This window comes from Gallinula chloropus (assembly GCF_964237585.1).
Source record: "Gallinula chloropus genome assembly, chromosome: 1".
Taxonomy (NCBI): Eukaryota; Metazoa; Chordata; class Aves; order Gruiformes; family Rallidae; genus Gallinula; species Gallinula chloropus.
The window spans coordinates 128,971,647-128,989,809 of NC_140085.1; the positions used below are offsets into that span (position 1 = coordinate 128,971,647).

The 18,163-nt window shown below is 41.4% G+C and overlaps 1 protein-coding gene across 1 annotated transcript in view; it reads right to left on the minus strand.

The window, feature by feature from the left end:
• The window catches only part of PHEX (phosphate regulating endopeptidase X-linked), a gene marked incomplete at its 5' end in the record, with an annotated part of 100,994 nt that overhangs the window by 36,269 nt on the left and 46,562 nt on the right, over positions 1 to 18,163 (minus strand). Inside the window, one exon of the mRNA XM_084279134.1 lies at positions 16,318 to 16,419. Within this exon, the coding sequence (XP_084135260.1) occupies positions 16,318 to 16,419 (102 nt within the window). The remainder of the gene's footprint in view (positions 1 to 16,317; positions 16,420 to 18,163) is intronic.

Below are 18,163 nucleotides of genomic sequence, written 5' to 3' on the forward strand. Positions count from 1 at the left end.
CTCAAACTCAAATGTCTAAGCCCCAATGACTATTGCAAGATATGAAATGCAATAAACAGATTGGCCTTTGAACCACCTGCAGCCACACCAAGTCTGGACCTCTCTGGGGGCCCACTGACTTCTACTCCCCTGTTCCTGTACAGGGTGGCAGCTCAGGGGAAAATTCCTCTTTCTCCTCAATGAAATCCTTGTCCGCTTCTTCCCCTTCACAGTGCCTCAACACAACAGGGCCTCCTATGACAGCAAGAATTAGCAACATCTGTTGCACGACTATAAACAGGAAGCGGATGGAGGATAGGCTCCATTTAACCAAACTTATTTTGTCTCCTCTGTTTTCAAGAAGGCCTCTTTGCTTCTTCAAAGTTCTGAAATTTCTCAATTTCATTTCCAACCCAAAGTCATAATCCTCCAATTGTGACATCACAATTAATTGTGGCTGAGATAATTAAGGTGTCACAAACAGAAGATTACAACATCAGGTAGAAAATTAGCAGCAGGAGCAGATGAACTCTTAAGCAAAAAAGATCCCATTGTCATGCAAATATCCCTAGTGATAAAAAAACCCAATGGAAAACAAATGCTGAACAGGAAATATGAAATGAGCCAAATTAGCTCTCAACAGAATGTTTTCTCCATTTTCCAGAAGGTAGAGAAGCCTTTCAAGATATTTTAAGTGCCTGAGGAGGATAAAAAGTGGGGGCTAGGAAGCACAATTCACCTGCAAGTTTGCATATAATCAAAATCACCTATTTTTTTCCCTGGTGATGTTGTCAGGTCCAGCTGACTGAACTTCGCAAGGAACTGAAAAATTTCCATTTGCCATTTAAAATATTTCAATCCCAGTTGTTATATTAGTCTTGAGAAACAAAGTAAAAACTAAAGCTGATGAGTTTTTTAACATCAGCTTCTTAAACAAGTTCAGTGAATCTCAAACATTCTGCATGTGTTCCAGAGTACCCATGTGAGTCACATAGAGTAGCCTTTGTGTAGTAGCTACTTAATTGACCCCCTTAGCATTTCGATTAAATAGATTTAGTTTAAAGGCTAATTTATATGATGAAGAGTAAAGCCTTTAAATTTGCAAAAAATCAGCAAGGGTTTTTGAAGAAAAAGTAAGGATTAACTGGGTCACTATGCTGTCATTTCACTAATGATTTAGGCAGTATAATGTCAATCAAAAATTGTTGATCATGTTTTAGCATATAAAAGAACAGTTCTGGCTTTGAACTATATTATGTCCTTTAAAAAACACTCAATTTCTAGCCTGTCTTCCAAATAAAAGCAAATTAATTCATGCCTTGCTGGCTGTAAATGCAGAGGACTATGAAGCCAGCCTAGATCTGGCAGCATGTCTTTGCTGAAAGAAGCAGAGATGGGCCCTGCCCTCAAATCCATTATGCTAGTTGTCTGGTTTTGACCACAATGTATCTATCTCCATAGTGTGTGTACATTGTGAGGTCTTTGTAGAATACAGAATCATTGAACAGTTTGGGTTGGAAAGGACTTCTAAAGGTCATCTAGTCCATCCCCCCTGCAATCTTCATCTAGATCAGGTTGCTTTGAGTCCTGTCCAACCTGACCTTGAGTGTTTCCAGGTATGGGGCATCTACCACCTCTCACCTTTACTCCACCACACAGCACATACTGGCATGACAGCAATGGAGGAGTAAGCTTGCTTGATCTGAAGGATCAAGCGCATCTCTCTTTTTGAGGGGTTATCCTCAACATCCTGAGTCCAATCTGGGATGAGGTTCAAGTCCATGCAGTACCTGCACCTCACTTAGGATGAGAAGTGTGGGTGTCAGGCCAGAAGGCTGTGTCACAGTAAGTTTCCTGATGCTGACAGTGAAGGACATGTGGCATCTGGCAGAAGGGACCATTTCGTATAGCCAAAGCAAAACCTGATTCCTAGAGCCAAAGCAAAACTTATGAGAGGATATAGGAAGCCTTCTGAAGTCCTTGGGAATCCCTCCAACTGGGATTCCTCACAGGGGACTTGCATCACATCCAAGCCTATTCAGCTGAGCCCAGCACACAGCCCAATTTACTTACACAACAGACAAGTTAGAAAGCATTGTATTAAGAGCAGCTTTATAAATTTGCATGTTGGAAGTCTCTTGCTTCCTTGGCTATCTTTTCTGTTCACTTGAGTAATATTTAACAGCAGTTCAAAGACTCCTTATTCATACAGCACAAGAAAGAAGAAAACTCTTCTATGACTGGCTTGCTCTTTGATAATGAAGTCAGTATTTTCCCCTTGATAGGATTAAAAGTATATTTAAGAGACTAGCTTTCCAGGAGGCATGCACACACACACTGGGAAAGCAAATGAAATGTGACAAATGTACAGGAGCCAACCATGTGGTAACTGCACTTGGATCCGCCATAAACTCACCACGCAGAACTTTTTATGGTTTAAAGGCTCATTTAATTCCTATCTCCAATTTACATATTAAATAACCACGTGTACACAAAGAAAAGGGGCAATGGGGTATTTCTCCCAGCTATTGTTAAGTATTCAGACTACCTTAGGCTGTTAGGTTAATTAAGAAAGCTCATCTCTGCAGCCTTCCTCTCCTGCCACTGGAAGGGAGAGGCTCTTGCAGGGGGAGATGCAGAGCAGCGGCACGCTTTAGAGTAAGTCATGACAACTGTGTTCTGTCCCCGCAGCCAGAGAGAGCAGGCTCAGAGGCAGAGGACACAGAGCTGGGACTACTCCCTCTGCCACAGATTACACGAGGTAGTTTCCCCACTGAATTCAAGGCAGTGAGGATTTTATCATCAGTGAGTCTTTTTGTCTCTATGAGGGCGTTGCAAATCAGTTTACTGCAGAGACAAAATAATAAACAACCTTTCACCCTTGGCTAAACAACTTGCCAACGTGGGACCTCCCACATGCTTCAAAAGTACAAAAGCATCCCAGGTTCCAGTCTAGTCAAATTCTCGCTTGGCAACCAAGCTTGGCATGTTGAGCCTTCCAAGAGCCTTTTTTGCCCATTGGTGTATGCTTTGGAAATTTTGTAGGCCTCCTAGCAAAGGCCTACTGACATGTTGTACTTACTGAAAAAAAAACCCCAAACCAAACCAAAACCAAAACTCCAAACATATATCTCACCTTCAACAAAGTTTTATGAGTCTGACACAAATCTGTATATCAACTTGACTCACAATAACTTTGTGGAGATAATTTTCAAGATTCTAAAAATATAAAAAATTAATACAATTACAGTTCACTGAAAAATTAGCATGAAATACATTCTGAAAGCTAAAATCATTCACAGCAAAGTAATGTTCCATTTAATTACAAAGATTAATTCATCCTTTATGTATGTGTCTGGTCTTTTCATTTTTCATTGAAAACAGATGATTCAAGAGCCATCTGGTTAAACTGCTGCATAAATATCACTGCATCTATTTAGGTTTTATGTATAGAAAAACTAGGAAAATAGAATGGTGGATCTTGGTCAAACACAGAAATGTTCCATCACTGGGCTAAAACCCAGACCTATGGATTACAGTAGGAAGTGACCCACCAACTTGAGTGGAAGATGGACTGAGCCTACCTTAGTGCTGTATTTTAATTCCTATGCAGGGGCCACATGAGATGTCAGGGATCTGCACATTGTCAACTGCAATCAAAGGTGAAATGGCAACTAAAAGGCAAACATTTGGTCTGAAATTACAATTTTTAAGAGTACTTTATCTGCAGTGAATTGGCTATGATCCATATTCCAGAATATATTTAATCATCCAACTATTTATTTTTAAACTTTGGCTTGAACTTTCCTCTTATATTTGCATATAAAACCAATACAAACCGTGTAGACTTTTCAAGATTTTTTCAGAGCTAGTGTTTCGTTTAATAATATTTCACCACCACCTCGCAATGCACCATAATGCTCCCCTCCATATTTCAATAACCATTTGAAATGTTCTAGATTAATCCATTATAAAGACAGAAAAATACACCTATTCCTCTAGTTTTTTAATAGCTTGAGCTTAGGGTAAAAAAACCCCCCACAAACCCAGAAAACTGACATGTGAATAATCACATCCATGAGGTACACATAAAATTGTTTTCGGTTAAATACACACTGTGGTTTCAAAAGTAGTTGAGTTCATTTAACAGCTTGTGCTGCCAAAAAGAAAAAAATATCTGGTCCTTGGTCTTCTCCTTTGCTCCTCCCATCCCTGTCTATTCATCTGCTCATGCTGACTGCACCCACAGTCTCTGCTAGTTGCCTCAGCTCCTTGTCACATCCATCTGGGAGATTGCTCAGCTCACTAACATAGCAGAATTCCATCCAAGTTTTTCCCCAGCTAATTTTCTGCCAGATCAGTGAGCTGAATCACCACACTGAGACACCCAGTAAGCACTGGAACTAGAAAATTCAAAAAGAAACATTCCTGACAAGAAAATACTATTATCTATACTTCAAAAGTGTGCACATACATTCCTAGGAAAAAGAGAGGTGGGAAAATGGACAAAAATTTTCTAAGCAAATGGTTAGCTGAGATTACATATTTAGCCTCAATATCCACTAGTTATTTAGGCAATATCATTATTTGTAACTGTAAAGTTGCAAGCACCTAAAGGTTTAGTAGGACTGCCATGCACCGAAGAGAGTCAACAATGTATATTAGTGCCAGTTCCTGTCCCAAATCCCTTTTGCGTCTGGTTCTCTGGAAGACAAGACTCAATCATTGGTTCAAACACCATGATGCTAATTTCACTGGAATTAATTTTTCAGTTCAAACTAACCCTGCATTTATTTTATTATTATTATTATTATTTAGCAATAGAACTGAACTAAATCACAGACAATCTGAAAGAGTCTTATTTACATAAAAAATACAAATTCACTGTGATATTTTCACAAGCATAACTCGTCGGTTCAATACAGCAATATTAAATAATAGACCTACACATATTGCCTCCTACCAGCTTGGTTCCAAAGTCATTCTGCTGCCAGCAATGCTTTAATTTTGCTAAGAAAAGGAATTCCTTTGTCCATTTTATTTTAATTCCCTTTTTCATTTGAAATCTCAGTATGACAGTTATCTCAATGTCGCTGTTTTTTACGTAGAATATTATATATGACAGACGTAAATGTCTTTCATGACCAGAAACACATCTTTGTAAATTAAATACATTTCTTCATGGCACAGACCAAATATCTTCCTCTGTGATTATACAATACGTGAATACACACATACAGCAGACCAGCACTGTTAAATAGCTGGTAAAAGATGTGTTTAACATCTAACCATCACTGTTCAGAGCTCCTCAGGGGCTTTCTGGGTTCTCAGCAAAGCTGGGATCATGCCTGCAGACCAGGAGAAAGGATTGTGTACACATATGTGAACTGACACAGTCTGTGCTAGGTCCAGCTATGGCATGACGTCACTGTGCCAGCAGGGACAGATCCATGTCAGCATGGGGATTTCTGCACCAGATTAGCCTCTATGCACCTGTGGATTGCTTGACTACACCACTGAGTGTGTGGACAGCTAGGAACTCCTCCAGCCGCACTTCAAACAAGCCAGAAACAAGTGCTGTGGTCTAAAGGCATAGACCATCATTAGTATCATGCTGGAATACATGTCCTATGGTATATGCTGTCTTTGATATGGCTTTAATAGCTCACACACTTGAGTTAAGCTTAGATTCATCCTTAGCCCTTTAGAGCTTTCATGCATTTGTTTCCAAGCAGTGCTCTATGTTTTCCAATACAATTGTCTCTTAAAACAAGAAACAGAACCAAGGAAAAGAAAAACAAAACCAAACAACCAAACAATAAAACCTCCACAGCTCAAAATTGTCTCTGTCTTCTGAAATTATATTAGATAACCTTACCCAACAAATTTCACACCTGAATCCTAAGGATTTGCACTGACACAAAGGAGAATCCAGCTTTGACTGGCATTTGGCACACAAGTGAGCTGCAGAAATTATTATGTTGCATTATTTGTAGAAACTCCTCCTAGACTCATTTTACTGCTCACTGCCAGAACTCCTCATCAGTTGACCCACACTCCCACTGTCATGCCACCTCTTGCTAGAAACACACCCACCTTGCTGCAAAATCTTTTCTGCTGCTTTTTGGTTTAGCTCCGGGAAAACAGCAGGTTTAACAAAAAAACACTGCACTGACAAAATAAAAGTCTCCAAGAATCCTAAAAGCCTGGTGTGCTGAAGAGATCCCTGGCACCCAGCACTGAAGGATGGACAGCCCCAGGGACCGGTAAAGGGCAAGGAATCTCTCTCCCCATCACAGCCGTATGGGACATGAGTTACCACGGCATTTCTTTCTATGCAAAACTCTGAATAACCTGTTCTAGAGAGGGACAACTTCTGACCTCAGCCTCAACTTGCATCAGTTTATATTCATTTAACATTTCCAAGGTTACCTTTCTTTAGCAAAGGCTGCAGAATGGCTTTTTTAGGTTTTTAAATTATTAGAATGTGAAAAATTCTCTTTTAATTTCTATCCACAAGTGAGCATCAGACCACCTAGATACAGCTGAGATCAGACATGACTCTTCTAAAACTGAAACAGGTACTGAGGACCTAAAACATAAACATTAGTCAGTTCAGGACTTGCAGGCTCACTGCTTTTGTTTCACCAGGGACTCTGACCAGTAGTGTAGTGGTAAGCATGCCACCGTCAGTTGTACATTCCATATAATAACTGGGGAGAAAGCAGATGCATACATAGACAAAAAACATAAGCTGCAGAACACAGAAAAAACATATGCTGGAAATACTCTACTTCCTACTCAAAATCAAATCTCTCTCTATTCCAAATTTTTGCATATTTTATATTTAAATAAATTTTATTTATGTATGAATGAGGGCAGCTGAGGAAGACTTTATTCTTAGGCACAGCATCCTGGCTTCTGAAAGGCCACTAAGGAAGCAAATTTCTGAGGCTGATGACCTACCTCCTCCTGATAAAGCTCCTCTAAAAGTAACTCCAAGAAACACCAGTACTTGAAACCATTTAAACATTTCACAACTTTGCTTCAGACCTCTATGTCTAGTACAATACCTGAGCAAGTTGAAGTGCTGCTAAGGCTGCTGGTCCTAGCCAGCTTGGTGCCCAAGTCTGGGGGTCCATGTAAGAGCCCCAGCCCACATCCCTGCCTTGCCACACTTTCTGCCTGCTCCCAGTGGGGAGATAGCTTTCTCCCTGGTGGCTCCAATGGACATATACAATCACCACAACCAAGAAATGCACATTTGTTGGAAACAGAGAGGGGATTCTAGGTAGATGCCCGAGCATGCCTTCATGGACTCCTTCTCCTTACCTCAATATCTGTTGCTGTTGAGCTGGGGAGACTACAATGTCTTTGTAACCATTCCATTACAGAAGGTATTTTTACTAATTAAAACCACAAAGATAACCAAAGAAACAGTCCAAAACTTCCAGGGAGTGTTGGAGGACTTCCTGCCCTTTGGAAGAATTAATCTGCCTTTTAACATACCGATGCTTTCATGTTGCATTCCTGCCACAAAAGCTTCAGATTCACCCCAGTCCCCAAGCATCTGCAGGTGAGTCCATCCATCTGTCTCCTCTTTCTATTTCAAGCATACGATTTGTCACAAGCGTTTTGATGTCATGCACCCATTCTGGCCTTATGGAGTCATGGTGGAGTCTGAAAAATGACAGCTGCGAGATCAGGGTTAAATACAATTTCCTCTCCCTTCACCTGTTTTCCACTATCTGTTTGCACGGTGCTCAGGTTATTAATGGAACTGACATCCCTGCACAACTGAGTGAGCAGTAGCAGCAGCCGGATAACAAGGGAGAAGCTGACAGCAGCGATCCAACCCCAGAGATAAGAGATAAGCAAACATGCCATGGCTATTAGTTTCAACTCTGGCCAATGGAGAAGAACATCTCCTGTGGTTAGGGAACAGGAAAGCCCAGTCCCCCTGAGAAGGTTAAATTCAGGGTGTGAAAGAGATGATTCGTTGAGTTCAAAAATTAAAATTTGTGATGAGCAATAAACATTAAATGGGATTCTGCCTCTTCTGAACTCCAACCCATGTTTCAACTTTATCAGGAGACTTGCTCATTACTCCCTGCAATGCAACTGCTACAATATAGGCAAAGCCTCAAATTTATTGCATCCAGACAGAAAATACCCTAATTTCAGAAAGGTCACTTCCACAAAACAAAACTGTGGCCAAAGTTCAGCTGGCACTAAGCAGAAGTGTACTTTCCGGTTTAGAAATCACAAGGTTATTTCAAGAAGATCTGAATCAAACTTTCTAGTAAAACCAGTAAATTCAGAAGTGAGCAGGCACCCCTGTTATCTTTTGAACAGGAATATGGTACTTAAATGCAATTAGAGACTTTGAAAATTTCTCCCTCTTTTCCTGGTTCTTCTGAAGTGAGTCTGGGCATCTTCTGTTAATGCTCTGAAGCAGTCTTACACTTTGTGAAGTTCTTCAAGATCCTTGAAACAAAGTAATAAAGTAATCTTAAAAAAAAACCCTGTAAAAGGTATCTTGGGATCCTTGGCTGATACTCCATGCGCCTCTTTTAGGGCGTGTGGTTGTCAGCCTTATGCTGGCCTTCATTTCAGAAAAGCCCACAGGAGATATGGGAGGAGTTGAGACTCAGGGCTGCTTCTTCACATTTTTGCCTTATTTTACACAGGACAGGTCCACAGACCCCACAAAGCATGAAAGGCATCTTGTCTTCTTGCAGAGCACACCGTGACCACTCTCAAGACTGAATGCTTTGTCATCTTTGTGCAAAATTAGCATGGCATTAAGGAAGATTAATTTCAGCTCCCTCGGGCTGTAGTGTCTGATCCTTTGGTCTGGGTATGCCTCAGGTCTCATTGAAAAGTTATTTTTCAAAACTGTATCTAGTGCACACCCTGGGACAGTCTATGTGAACAAATGCAGGAGGCTCCACGCTCTCTGGATGTATTGCAGTGTCGGGGTTATACGGAAACCAAAGTGGGCACAAGAAGAGAACAGGCGATGATGAGTCCCTGGTTTCCCCACTAAAAGAATGTAGGGGACAAAGGTGACATTTTCCAGGCAAGCAGAAGGAGATGCTTTCTCACACAGATCACAGTGAGGCAATAGAACTCATTGCCTTAGGAAGTTGCGGATGATAAAAATTGTCACGGGTTCAAAAAGTCATTAGACAAACTCACAGCAGAAAAATATGAACAAATGCAAAGACACCACTTCTGGCTCAGGAAGCAACGGAGCTGCAGATTGTCAGGGGCCAGGAGAGGCATAGCAAGAACGTATCCCTTTATGCTTTCCCTGTCCTTATGTTCATCTCTAAACATCTGCTACTGCTTGGCCACTGTCCGAGCCAGACATTGGACCTCTGGTCTGAGCAGTATGGCTGTCATGTTTGTAGTGAAATCACCCAAATGTGAAGAGAGAGAGACCACAGAGAACTGGGAAAGGTAGCAGAGGCTCAGCTAACTGACTGGAGGGCTGGATACAGTCAGTAAGTTCCAGGTGAGAAGCAAATGGTATCAGTGGGATAACCCATGGACACCTACCTCATTTAAAGTACCTGTACTTTGTTAAACTGGGGCTTGTACAGATGGCTCTTGATTTCCTAAGGGCTGTTGGCCTAAATTACGCTGCATTATCTAGGGAGGTTTGCTGTAGCTCTCTGAAACAACAGAACAAGCCCTGTAGGCAAGACAGAGCTACCCAACGTTGCCTGAGAGAGAAACCTACAGCCGGGCACTGTCTCGATATCATCCTGTGGTCTGTTTGCCTCGGTCTCCAGACTCGGAACGACGCAAGGAAAACAAATGTTGCATGTACAACTTCCTTAGAGAGAAATAAAGCCAAGCAGCAGGCAAGTTCAGGAGGCAAGAAATGATTGCACGGTGACCTTGGGATTTGTGCTCCATGACCTAAAGAGGTTAATAATGTTGCAGAAAAATCTTACTAGAAGAAAAACAAGCTTTTCTTGGCTTATCATCTATGCTTTAAAAATAGCACTGCAAAGCAAAAAACCCAACTTCCTACAACACAGGCTATTTTACAGGAGATTTGTAAACAGTCAGAAAACAGGCTTTTGTGTAAAAGTCTCTTTTTCAAGCCTCCAGTTAAACGCAAGCACAAAGGGCATTTGGGAGGGGAGCGGTGTGGGGGTGGGGGGGGGTGGGGGGAAGAAATAATTGCTCCTGCCCAGGAAAGGGAATAATTTTACATCTCAGTGATAGTTTTCCACTGAATTATCCTTTGAAGAGCAGCAGCAAAAAAAAAATTACCATTTTAAAGATGAGAGTCATGTCAATGGATTTTCAGTTGCGGGTTCTCCCTTTTCCCTGTGGCCCACTGTTACAAAATGCGGCTGTTGATATCATTTGGCTGTCATAACCAGCTGCAATCTGCACCTTCACTGTAAGGGAAACAAAAGCCTCTCTCCTCTCTCTCTCTCTCTCTCTCTCTCCCCTTCCTCCTCCTCATCTGACATCCTTCTCAGAGGCTCCGGGGTGCTTCAGGGCTCGCCAGGTGCAGAGGCAGCCAGTGAGGGATCCCTCCTGTGCAGGCTCTGCAACTGGCAGAGCCCATGCTTGAAGACTGTTGCCAGACACACCCCAGGAGCTGCACTTATCTGAGTAATTTCTCTGATCTTCAAATGAGGGGAAAATTTAATGACCCTTAAAGAAAAGAGAGGCTAAAAGGGGCAAGAGGAGGAACGTTTTGCTTTTATAAAAAAAAATAAAAAATAAAAAATTGAGATCTCCATTGAAATTTCAGGAGGTTAACAGGCATAGTTTAAGCAAATTTCACTTGACAGTCAAACACAGAGCAATAAAGCAAGGCTTGCACTGAGCCGGGGAGGAGAAACAGGGTAGGAAACGGAGCATCGCAGCGCAGAGCTGTGTGCTCCTCTACGACTCGGAGCTCCTTTGGAAGCAGCATGAGCTCCATCCAGAGAGCCAGGCGAGAACTGCATGTAAAGAGGGACCGAGTCACCTAATCCTGTTAAAAACTAACTTGACAAGGTTGGCTTTTCAGACCCTCTGGTTTAAAACCACGTTTCAGTCACAGAAGGAGAGGAACGGAGGGAGAAGGAAAAGTCAAACCTTAACTACAAAGTATACAGGAGCTAAGGGCAATTCTCAGAAATCAAGCCTGCAGGACAATTGCTCCCTATGTCACATGGAGTAGTTGATCCTTTTAATATGGTTTGGGCCCACCAAATTAGTGGTGTCCCCTCCCAGTATCTTAAAACAATGGAACTGATGCAAAGAGAGTCACATACAGAGAAACATGTTAATGATTCAATGGAGCTGACGGCTGCCTGTAGCAAAATTCAAGCATTGATTCTATCAGAGGGCCTTTTGCACGCCCTTCAGAGGTCGATGGTCCCTTAGATTGCAAAGCATCAGGCTGACAGCAATGTACACAAGTGCACAAGGAAGGCAGGCATCAGACAGAAAACAGACAGCAGAAAACACACAGGCCAGTGAGTATCCAAATCACGGAGAGGAATCGAGGTTAACTCTCCTTAAAGCCTGCCAAGTCATTTGCATTGCACAGTGTTGTCATCTAAAGATACAGTCACCATAAGGAACAGAAGAGTAGCCTAAGATAAGATGTTTTTCTAGGAAGGCTTTCCATGCTCACAGTCCAGACATCCGGATCCCACATTGACCTTATTCTTCCTTCAGGAAATGAGTAAAAATTTTGTTAATGACCCAAATATGCCTAAAGTTAAAGAAACAGCTAGAAACAAAATAAATGGATCACATGGAGCATGCCCAGTAAACAAAAAGTACCAGGTTTCTACAGTTCCTATTTTTCCAGAGCATTCAAAGAATTCAAGGGTGCAATGAGATTAAAAATATGGATGAAAAGCAAAACATATTAGTCAATTTTCATGCAGTTTATGATTCTTCCATAGAACTCAAGGAAAATCTCTACTCTACAGTGCTGTGAGGGACAATGTGACAGCTACTGATGAAAACATTCTTTATCTAATAACTTCCTTCCTTAATTCATAAGAATACAATAGAAAATTTCAGTTGGAAGGGGCCTACAATGGTTATCTAGTCCAACTTCTTGACCACTTCAGGACTAAACAAAAGATAAAGCATATTGAGAGCTTTGTCCAAATGATTCAATCACTGACAGGCATAAGGCATTACCCACCCCTCTGAAAGGAAGCCTGTTTCAGTGTTTGACCACTCTCTTTGTAGTCAAATGTTTCCTAATGTCCAGTCTAAATCTCCCATAGTGCAGATTTGGAGCGTTCTAATGTATCCTATCACTGGGTACCAAGGAGAAGAGCTCAGCGTCTCCTTTTCCATTTCCTCTCCTGAGGAAGCTGTAGAGAGCAATGAGGTCGCTCCTCAGCCTCCTTTTCTACTAAGAGTCTTCATCTGCTCCTTACAAGAGATGTCTTCCAGCCCTTTCACCAGCTCGTTGTCTTCCTCTGGATACATTCAAGTGGTTTAACATCCTTGTTAAATTCTTAGACTCACAGACTGGTTTGGGTTGAAAAGGACCTTAAAGACCATCTAGTCCCAAACCCCCTGCCAGGGGCAGAGACACCCTTCACCTCACCAGCCCAGAGCTGGGCACGGTACTCCGGGTAGGGTGTCACCAGAGGGGAGTAGAGGGGCAGAATCACCTCCCTCAACCTGCTGGTCACACTTCTTTCGATGCAGCCCAGGATACAGTAGCCTTTCCAGGCTGCAAGCACACATTGCCAGATTACGTTGAGCTTCTCATCCACCAGCACATCCACTTCCTGGGGCCCAGAGCTGCACACAGTACACAAGGTGAGGCCACACCAATGCTGAGTACAGAGGGATAATCACCTCTTTTGACTAGCTGGTTATGCTATGTCTGATGCACCCCTGGATGTGGTTTGCCCTCTTGGCTACCAGGGCACACTGCTGCCTCTTACTGAGTCTGCTGTTGACCAGCAGCCCCAGGTCCCTTTCTGCAGGACTGCTCTCCAGTCAGTTCTCTCAAAACTGATGCTTGTTCCCAGTGCTACTTCATCCCAGGTGCAGAATCCAGCATTTGTTCTTGTTAAATTATGTCAGTAATCATTACTCAACGCTCCAACCTACCTAGGTCCCTCTACAAGACCCTTCAGAGGGTAAAGAGCACCTCTCAGTTTAGTACTGTCAGCAAACTTCCTAACAATGCATTCAACTCCTGCATCCTGCATCCAGATCATTAATAGAAATATTGAACAGAACTGGCCCTAGAATGGAGCCCCAAGGAACACCGCTGGTGATCCGTCACCAGCCAAATATAGCCCCATTTGGTACAACCCTTTGAGCCCTGGCATTTGGCTAGCTCTTCACTCAACACACTATGTACCTGCTCATCTCACAGCTGGACAACTTGTCCAGAAGGATGATGTGAGGGATAGCCTCACTAAAATCCAGACTACATACACCATCTTCCCTCAACCACTACCCTTATCATAGAATGATATCAGATTAATAATGAAGCAGATGCCTTTTTTTTTTTTTCTGGAAATAGAAACAAGCAGAAGATGCTCCCACTGACAGATATTTTTTTCCAAGCAGAATATCCCAATAAAAAAAAAATCCACAGAGGTGTTAGTAACCGTAGAGAACTAGGATAGTTGTTTTATGTGTTATGGGGCTCAGCCCAGCAATAATTGGCTAATATTACTACAGTTTGCCTATACAGAAGATCAGAGCAGGGAGTCCTTTCTGGCCTGTGTCTGAAAGTAGGCACCTTCAACATTCCACTGTGTCCTGTCATAACACTAGTCTTTGTTTTGGTGGTGGCCAAGAACAATGACTAAAATGGAGAAGACCCCCAGGACAACACAGAGTGCTCTTCAACTCAAGAACAAACAAAGTTCCTTTGTAAATTGTGAAACCCACATCACTTGCACTATCCTCATATGTGCAGATGACACTTATTGATGAAGAAATGTCCTTTTTACAGATACATATAATAAAACTAATAATGTTTATTTTTTAAGCTACCAAACAATCCCCACTCCAATGTTCCCATTTTCTGTGCTGCTTTATTAAAGTGTCAGTATTTAAAAAGTATGTAAGTATGACAGCACAGTGTGCTGGGTTTATGAGATTTAATTGAGACAGAGTAACAGATTTTGAACGTTCTGCTGTATTATAAACCTTAGATTTCCCCAGTGAATTATCTGGCCATACACATAACAAATCTATTTCTTGAATTAAAAACATGCCCATCCAAATGTCCCAGGACAAATCCAATATCCATTATTAGCAATAAATAGAATTTAATAAACACACACAAACTCCAAGTCTGGAAATCTACCAAAGTATCTCTTTAGACTCTTTCCTTCTAACCAAACCTGTTGCTGTGACTCTGAACTTAAACTTATATTCATGAATCCTACCACATAATTGTTGCTGCAATTTCTAGGTCATTACATAACACTTGTATCTTACAAGATTGACCTTGTTCCTATGTCAGTAAACCATAAAATTGTTGTACGAATTGTTGAGAATGGATTTAAACCATTTGCTATTCATAGTACCATGGATTCTCTTATTTTTATTGTACTGTTTGAATTTAGTTTGTCATGTGTTGTTCAGCCTAGACTCACTCCATTAACTTCAGAAACTTAAATGAGATGCCTAAATTGGGAGCTTCCTAAATGTATCAACAGAGGTAAACAGGCATCTCTACCTACAAAAGTTCTAACCTACCTTCTGAACAAAACTCTTCCTAAACTGGCAAACAGAGAGCTTTTTAGGAAGTTTATTAGTTTGCAGGAACTACTTGTATCTATACTGAAAGGCAGGTAGCAAATCTTGAACAAATGGTTAAGCAGGGTTTTTTTTTTGGTAGAGAAATCAACCTATGCCTGCAAAAGCATATAGAAATAACTCTATTAAGGAAATAATTAGAAAACCCTCCTGCACTTGCTTTTCACCGAATTTGTCAAATATCTAAATTACAGATCTTTATATTTGTAAGGGTATTCTTAGTAAAAAACTCAAGTATTACAGTGAGCTAGAAGTAATAACTGCAGTTCATTTACCATCAGGTTAGCAGGAAATAAATGACATCTTACTATTGTTCTCTTGCTATAGAGTTTATTGGTGCATTTATGTGGCTCTATTTCATCTGCACATCTGTGAAGAGAACTGCTGTATAAATGTAAATGGGATGTATCTGGAATTTAAAACTTCCCAACGATAAAAAGTCTCAACAGCCTTCTCATTGGTATTACCAAAAAAACTTTGAAGTCCATGTTTATTTTTAAATCAAAACACTGATATTTTTATTCATGCACAGCAAGCAGGAACAGTTCAGCAGCACTTGCATGTCAGTTTATTCAGAGAGGGTATTTACTAATTCACTGATACTCCATTGCCTCATCAAATAACGAGACAGTCCTACACACTGACCTCCACTCTTCTTTGTTTATGCTTCTTTCAACTGCTGCTCTGAGGGCAGAGCTCTGCATTTGGACAAACTCACTTTGGATGTATCACATGCTGTAAACATGGGAATAGAGTGAAAAGGGAGCTTTGAGTATGTCCTTCTGCCTTCACTTTTACCTCCTCCAATTTATTGCACCTCCATACTGGTCCATGGACCAGTAATGCCATCTTTGATCATAACACTTCATTATTCTAGGAGGTGGGTGTTCAGCTGGGATTGTCATTGTACTCCTGGAAGATGGCTTTCAACATAGTTGTCTTAGCGTGCCATTGGAGAAGGTACAAGACCTGGACCATTCTCATACCCCTCTCTAGACTGGAGTGTCCGTCTTTTTTAAACACCTTTGACATCCCAATGAAGGCCTTAGCAAGAGAAGCCTCTATACATGCAAATCTGAAATGAGCTCACACTCTACATCAGCCAGAGCCAGATGGGGAAAGATCATAGAATCTCTAAAGTTGGAAAAGACCTCTTACACCATCAAGTCCAACTGTCAACCCAACACAACCATGCCCGCTAAACCATGTCCCAAAGTGCCACGTCTACATGTCTTTTTGAACACTTCCAGCAATGGTGACTCCACCACCTCTCTGGGCAGGCTGTTCCAGTGCCTGATGACACTTTTAGTGAAGAAATTTTTCCTAACACTGGATCTAAAATGGATGGAGAGGAAGAACAAGGTAACATGGCAACTTCCATGGAAAAGCAGGAGCTTGGATGGCTCAGCTCCTAGAAAAACAAATGTGGCACATATCCTTCCACAAATTAAAAAAAAAAAAAGTAACTGGAATTGCAAGGGTGGTCGATAGCATTCTGTTCTCACTCAAATATTTACCATAACACCAATTAATCCACCCACTATTTATATTTATTACCTTCTCATAAGCTCTTCTTTTTGTTTCGGAGTCCATCCAGTCATTTTCCTTTTCCAACATGTCAATAAAAGCCCAGCGTATTCCTTCAGTCAACTCTTCCATCTGCAAAACATGTAGCAAATCCATCCCCAGTAAAATATGTCATGCCAGAATCATTACAAGACAAGGTTTGGTGCATGCAAGAGCAACAGATTTGGTTAGACCATGAATGATTCCAAGTCGGTATCCACTGTTTTTTCTTCAAGGCTGATTTCTTCTTTCTCCAGTCCTCAGACCCTTCTGAAAATAAGTTTCTTTCCATTTTCTTTTTGTTCAGTTGTGCCACACAACCTGCTCAAGTCACAGCTGTTAGAATGTCTGTCTTGAAACCATAAAAAACACTGGGAGAAGTGCAGTGATTTGGGGGGATTTCTGACACTCTGGTTCTAAATCACTAGCCCATGCAGAAGAATGAGCCAGCTGCAAGACATTTGCACAGATAAAGCATTTTATGTTGAGACAGTATCTGTAGCCTTGTTTGGTTTATGTCAGACTCAGACACGTCTTACTAATACTGCCAAAGGACTGAATTTGGGCTGACACTACCATGGTCCAAATACAAATCAGTATCCAAATATTTAGCCTGCATTTAGCTTTATTTGTGAAGTACTCCTACCCCTTGCTCGCTGTAGGGATAGAGGCCATGGCTCACACCACTGAGCAGCCTTCACTGCTGCTGTGGTCTCAAACCACCAGTGACAGCTCACATCTGTGCAAAGCTAGGAAAACCTGCAGTCATTTCAGCTTGGCTGCTTCTTCACAGGCTCTCTGCAAATGGTACTTTTGGAGGCACCGTTACAAAGCCACAAGCCTACCACAAACAAGTGGAAAAAAAATAATAACGAGTGTTTAGTGAGTATGGACCCTAAGAAAACCCTGGAATGACAGAGAACAAGAAATCTAATGGATGAGGTGCATTATACCAGCCTAAAGAGCAGCAACATCCTCACGGCCATGCATCTGTCTGGCAGCACAGACCAGAAAGGGGTACGTAACAAGCTGCTTCTATTTATGTCAACAGATGAACCTCATGACAGATAGCCACTGAGAATACTGCAAGGGTGAGGCAATTCAGGGGATCCAGACATCACTGGAGTCCTTTAGCACAAACCAAACCAGAGTTGAGATAGCACAAAGCATGACAGATAATCATTACATGAAGACTTATTGGATCTTTGTGTTATCAGTTACGTTACATTTAAAAATAACAAAAATGTCAAGTACCAGAGATCTATATAATTTTTTTCTGTAGATCTGGCAGCTCTGAAATGTCATTAAAAGTGGAGACTAAACCCCAGAAAGTAACATTACCTTTAGCTAATTTTTTGTGTATGTATCAGATGTAGGTTTTCATCTGGAACTTTTCCTTATTTATGGTGGATCTCCTTTGATTATTCATTCTTTCCTACCCTTTACAGAAAACCTTTTTGTATTTTTAGAGACAATATGGGACAACTGAACAGGTCTAACATTAAATATGACTAAACAGTCAACATTCCCAGTAAACTGCATCCCAGGGAATAGAGTAACTTAGAGATATTGATGACAGAGCACCGACTCAATTAACTTAGAGCACTAATGAGGTGAACTCCCTATATTTGGAGGTTACAAGTTCAACTCAAGCTCTACAGCTGGGCCCTGGTGTACACTTAGGCTTTATGCACCAGCTGTAGCTGCAGGGGGCAGGGGGAGAAACCTATTCCTGCTATCAAAGTTATTACTGAAACTGCTCAGGCATAGCTGTAAGAAACACTGCAGGCACTCTGGGTTAGAAACAGTGCTATATTTAGACACAAATAATGCTTTT